This window comes from Gymnoscopelus microlampas, assembly GCF_963454915.1.
Source record: "Gymnoscopelus microlampas genome assembly, chromosome: 18".
Classification (NCBI taxonomy): domain Eukaryota; kingdom Metazoa; phylum Chordata; class Actinopteri; order Myctophiformes; family Myctophidae; genus Gymnoscopelus; species Gymnoscopelus microlampas.
This window is the reverse complement of record NC_139955.1, coordinates 21444963-21450278: the sequence shown is the minus strand read 5'-3', so window position 1 is coordinate 21450278 and position 5316 is coordinate 21444963. Positions and strand designations below refer to the sequence as shown.

At 47.5% G+C, this 5316-nt stretch overlaps 1 protein-coding gene across 1 annotated transcript; it reads left to right on the top strand.

Annotated features, from left to right (window-relative positions):
* Positions 1 to 263: 263 nt before the first annotated feature.
* On the top strand, positions 264 to 3464 carry LOC311033968 (helicase-like transcription factor; the record flags this gene model as incomplete). Its single annotated transcript, XM_084041706.1, has 1 exon — positions 264 to 3464. One exon carries the CDS (start codon positions 264 to 266, stop codon positions 3138 to 3140), a length of 2877 nt encoding a protein of 958 aa, XP_083897832.1. The 3' UTR covers positions 3141 to 3464.
* Positions 3465 to 5316: the final 1852 nt, after the last annotated feature.

The window sequence follows — 5316 nt, the reverse complement described above, 5'->3', positions numbered from 1 at the left end:
ATACGTTGTGGTTGCTCTTGTCACAATGATGAGGTCATGATGAGGTCACAATGAGCCAGTTTGAAACCCCTTAGATTAACATTGTTTTATCATAAAAGGAGCCTAATAGGGCAGTGGAGTAAGTATAAATAATTTCCGTCTGGCGGACACATTTTATTTTCTGCCCAAAAAGTGTATTATACAGAGAAGGTGGGGTGCTGAGAGGCTATCCCACCCTGGAGAATAGACTTTCAACAACACAAAACAACCTTTGTTTCGACATAATGACTTCTCGCAGATGGCCGTTTGACAGGGACAGTTTATATAATGTGGACATCTACACCGACCGGCATGCGGCTACAGAGACCCTCTCCCAGGCTATAACTTCAGCACTGTCTGAGGAGGAGCCAGATGCAGATGGCAGTGTGCAGTTTGGTCAGATGCAGGGCACCGTGGTTGGCATCATATATTATACTGGAGTGGTGAACCCAGGGGAAATGGTCTCTCTTGTACGAGAACCCCGGAATCCATATGACTGTAATGCTGTGATGGTGGCTAACATGTTCGGCAGCCAGGTGGGACATATCAAGCGAGAGCTGGCAGCAGCCATGGCTCACGTCATGGACAACAACTTGGCAAAAATAGAGGGGGTGGTGCACAAGGGAACAAACAACGCTTTCAATATGCCAGTGCTGTTAACTTTCTGGGGGAAAGAAGAGCACAAAGATGCTGTGATTGAACGAATGGCACGGCATGGATTCAGACTAAACCTACCTGAAACTAAGTGGGTAATGATGACAGGTCCCAATGCTCGGGGTCTGCGTGCCCCCCCGCGTGTAATTATCCCACTGTCTGCAGAGGAGTTGAAGAATGCCTTTGACAATCTATTTGAAGGTCTGATGGAGAGTAAAGATGGAGAGAAAGAAGCTGCAGAGTCGGTGTGGACTCCTTTGTTGGCCCACCAGAAGCAGGCGTTGTCCTGGATGTGTGCATGTGAGAACAACACTGGTCTGCCACCCTTCTGGTCCATGAAAGGAGAGTTCTACTACAACAGCATCACATGCTTCAATACCAGAGAAAGGCCCCAGAGGGTCTGCGGGGGTATACTGGCTGATGACATGGGACTGGGTAAAACTCTGACAACCATTGCTCTGATCCTCACTAACTTCCACAAGGGAAAGCCCCTGCCTCTAGAAAAGTGTGAGGCACAATCTGCCAGTCCACAGAAGGTGCACAAACCAGATGGAGGCAGTGATCAACAGGACAACGCTGAAGTGAAAGATGCAGCAGCAGGCTCTGTCAGTTCAGACCATGCCAGTTCCCAGGATGATGTGATGTTTGTCGATTCATCAGAGGCAGTTGAAGAATCCGGCAAGCCACAGAAAAAAAAGAAGGGTAAAGCCACCAAGCCAAAGGCCAGGAAAGAGGCTCCAGCATTGCACAAGGATGTAGAATTTATGCGAGTACTGAGTGGATCAACATCAGATGGACTCTCAAAGACCAAGACGGCTGCGAAGAGGCCCACTCCAAATTCTGGTGTGGAATCTTCCATCACTGACACTGAAGAGGACCTGTCAGCCCGAGCCACTCTCATCATCTGCCCTCTGTCTGTGCTTAGTAACTGGCTGGACCAATTTGAGCAGCATGTTGCTCCTGACGTGAAGCTCAACGTGTATATGTATTACGGGTCGGACCGCAACAGAAACAAAACGTTTCTGTCCTCTCAGGACATCGTGCTGACCACCTACAACGTCCTCTCTGCTGACTTCGGGAATAACAGTCCCCTCCATGGGATCAATTGGCTGAGGGCGGTGTTGGATGAGGGACATGTGATACGGAACCCCAATGCACAGATGAGCAAGGCTGTACTTACGCTGAAAGCACATCGCCGCTGGATACTCTCTGGAACGCCCATCCAGAACAGTGTGAAAGACCTATGGATGCTGCTGGCTTTCCTATGTCTGAAGCCCTTTGATGTGAAGGAGTGGTGGGATAGGGTCATCCAGAGACCTGTCGCACAGGGAAACAGGGATGGCCTCAAGAACCTCCAGACCCTGGTGAAGTCCATCACCCTGAGGAGAACCAAGTCCAGCACGGTGAATGGGTACCCCCTGGTGTCTCTGCCTGAAAAGACGGTGTGTGTGGAGCAGGTTGAAATGACCCTTCAGGAGAGAAACGAGTATGAGATGGCACGCAATGAGGGAAAGACCACCCTTAACAGATACGTGGCTGAGGGTACCGTGATGAGGAACTATGCTGATGTGCTGGCCATCCTGATGAGGCTTCGACAGCACTGCTGCCACCCTGCCCTGGTGGCCAAAATACTCAAAGACCTGGGTTCGTCTGCCACCCCGTCTGAGCTACGAGAGCGTCTGATACAGAAGCTGAGGTTGGTGCTGGCCAGCGGCTGTGACGAGGAGTGTTCCGTGTGTCTGGAGTCGGTGCATCTGCCCGTCATCACGCACTGCGCCCACGTCTACTGCCGCGCCTGCATCGCCCGGGTCATCAGCGCTGAACAGGACAGGGCACGTTGTCCTCTCTGTCGAAGTGACATTAAGACCAGCCAACTGGTGGAGGTTCCACCAGAGGAGTTGGAGGAGAAAGACGAGATGCGATCTGAGAAGTGGAGGACCAGTTCAAAGGTGGACGCTCTGATGGCTAATCTACTCCGTCTGCGGAATGAGGACTGCACCATCAAATGTCTGGTTGTCTCTCAGTTCACACGCTTCCTCAACATACTGGAGACCCCACTTAGGGAGCAAGGCTTCAGCTTTGTTCGCCTGGATGGCAGCATGAGCCAAAAGAAACGCGCCCAGGTCATCCAGGATTTCCAGAACCCCGCCCCCGACAGCCCTGTCATCATGTTGCTGTCTCTCAAAGCCGGAGGGGTGGGGCTTAACTTAACTGCCGCATCTCACATCTTTCTCATGGATCCGGCATGGAATCCTGCAGCTGAGGAACAGTGTATTGACCGCTGCCACCGCCTTGGCCAGAAGAGGAAGGTGGTGGTCACCAAGTTCATTGTGAAGGACTCAGTGGAGGAGAAGATGGTGCAGATCCAGAGGCAGAAGCAGGACCTGGTGGAGAAGGCCTTCGGTAAGAAGAATGCAGAGAAGACGACGTCACGCATTGATGACATCAGAGCCCTGATGGAGTTGTAAATGGCTGCTGCTCACACAAAATCCTGTGTTCATTGAATTCAGAGCGTACAAGTGAATTTCATTTTACAGTGAAGGATTTCAACAAATCGAAATTTAACGTAAAATTATTTTACAGACTGTTCCAAGGGTCTGTCAGTTGGAGATTCAAAAAAGTTTTAACACTGTTTATCTGGTTTGTTTGAAGGTCTGATTTATTTTATACTCTGCTGTTTCCAATCAGCTTTTGTTCCTTGCATGTGCAAGATTTCTTTGCTTTAACATTTTATTTGTGATCCTTAAGTGCTTTTGAATTGTGCAATGCTATACTGAACAGGGGATGGCAGATTTTGAAAATAGGATGTCTGGCGAAAACGGGGGAAAAAAACAAGATTAAAGCCGTTTTAATGAAAAGGCTAAACAGGAAGTGGACGGAGGCGGAAATCTTCGGATGACGTTGTTTCCGGATCCAGGTGAGTGTAAAGTGAAACTGATCACTCGGCTGATAGAGAACAGCGCTATCTTTTATAAAACGATTAAAAAACAAAAAGTCGTTAAAGTCGTCCTTGGCAGTGGGGGCCTTTGGGAAAAAAGTTGTAAAAGTCGCCCTTGCAGTGAATGAGTTAACCGTTTATTTTTTGTTCCTCCATCAATGGATACAGCTCCCACGTGCCACAAGGTTCTGTACTTAGTCACCTCCTTTTCATCATTTACATGACCCCCCCCCTGGTCGGGTCATCCGCCATCATGGTCTAAATTTCCATTGCTATGTCAACAGACAGTTTTAACCGTAAGAGTTACCGCTCTATTTGAGCCTATCACCAGGCTGGCCAAGAACGCTTTTTTTTTACCCCTCTCCTTGATGTAAAAAATGTATGTTTAAATTGTGTTAAAAAAATGCAAATGTACAAGCCCACAGCGTGGCACTAAGAGACTCGCTGTGAGCTTGTCTGCTCAAGTTGTGGACCGCGCCCTGAGGCACAAGTTAATCTGCAGCCCAATCAACCAATCAACAAGACAAAAAACACCCTCCTCTTATCACCAACAGTGGTGGGTCTATATAATGAACAGTGGTGCCTTGTTTGAAGTTCCGATTGCACAGTATCTGTCCGCAAACAGCTTGGTCGGATCAATATGGCAGCAACATTAGGCCAGGTGGAGTGGGTCAGATTGCTCGCTGCATAACCACAGCACAACACAGGATTCTGCTGAGTCTGCCTGCCAGCTGAACAATTGCCATGATGGCACAATCGATAGCTTCTGATGTCCTTATCATACCTTATTGTTATAAATATCTATCAAGATGCTCTCTTTTTCGGCTAAGGTGTATATCAAAGAAAATGTAAAGTGTGAACTGTTTCATAATTTAGCTTTCATCTTCCGCCGCCGCACTCCTCATCATGTCTTATTGTTTTTTATATCAATCAAGATGCTCTCTTCTTTGTCTTGTATCAGATAAAGAACAAGTGCCAACTGTTTCATAATTATCTTTAATTGTGGTGTATGAATTAACATTGGCCCTTCTATTATAGTTCAGCTTTAATAGAATACTGAACATAATAACTCTCTACTGGCAGAACTATGAGTTAGAGATGAATGATTGTGACCAGAGGGACCTAGCTCTTTGGTGGAGAAATATGCCTGCAGTATATGCAGTAGTGAAAATAGAAGTGAATGAGCGAGTCAACAATAGCTGTCATGGCACTCTTGAGCAAAGCACTCAAATCTCAGCTGCTCTGAATGGTAAACAGTAGATGAATACCACTGCACATCTCCCTGGTATATTGTGGTTGGTGCTGAATTTTTTGAAAATTGTCATAAACTTTTGACCCAGCAGCATGTGTGTCAGACGTAGGTCAAACGTGTGGACGTAGTCCCTGATGACCACGGACACACTAAGTGCTTTAAATTATTTAGAGCTGGAGTAAGAGATATGGACCATATGCTTTAACACTCTGGAAACGGGCTCCTATTGTAGACATGATGCACATTAAAGAGACTGCTCTCAGGTTACAGCCTGACGTTTTTACACAGATCCAACCTGACAGTGATCTCTGGGGTCTAGTGTGGAAGAGTGGCTGTGGTTTATCACCTCTCAGGTTCCCTGAGGCCACGTCCTCGCAACCTCAAGGTGCACTCCATTTCCATAGCCCAGTGGTTCTCAAACATTTCCATATCAAGGACCCCCAAATTGATATGT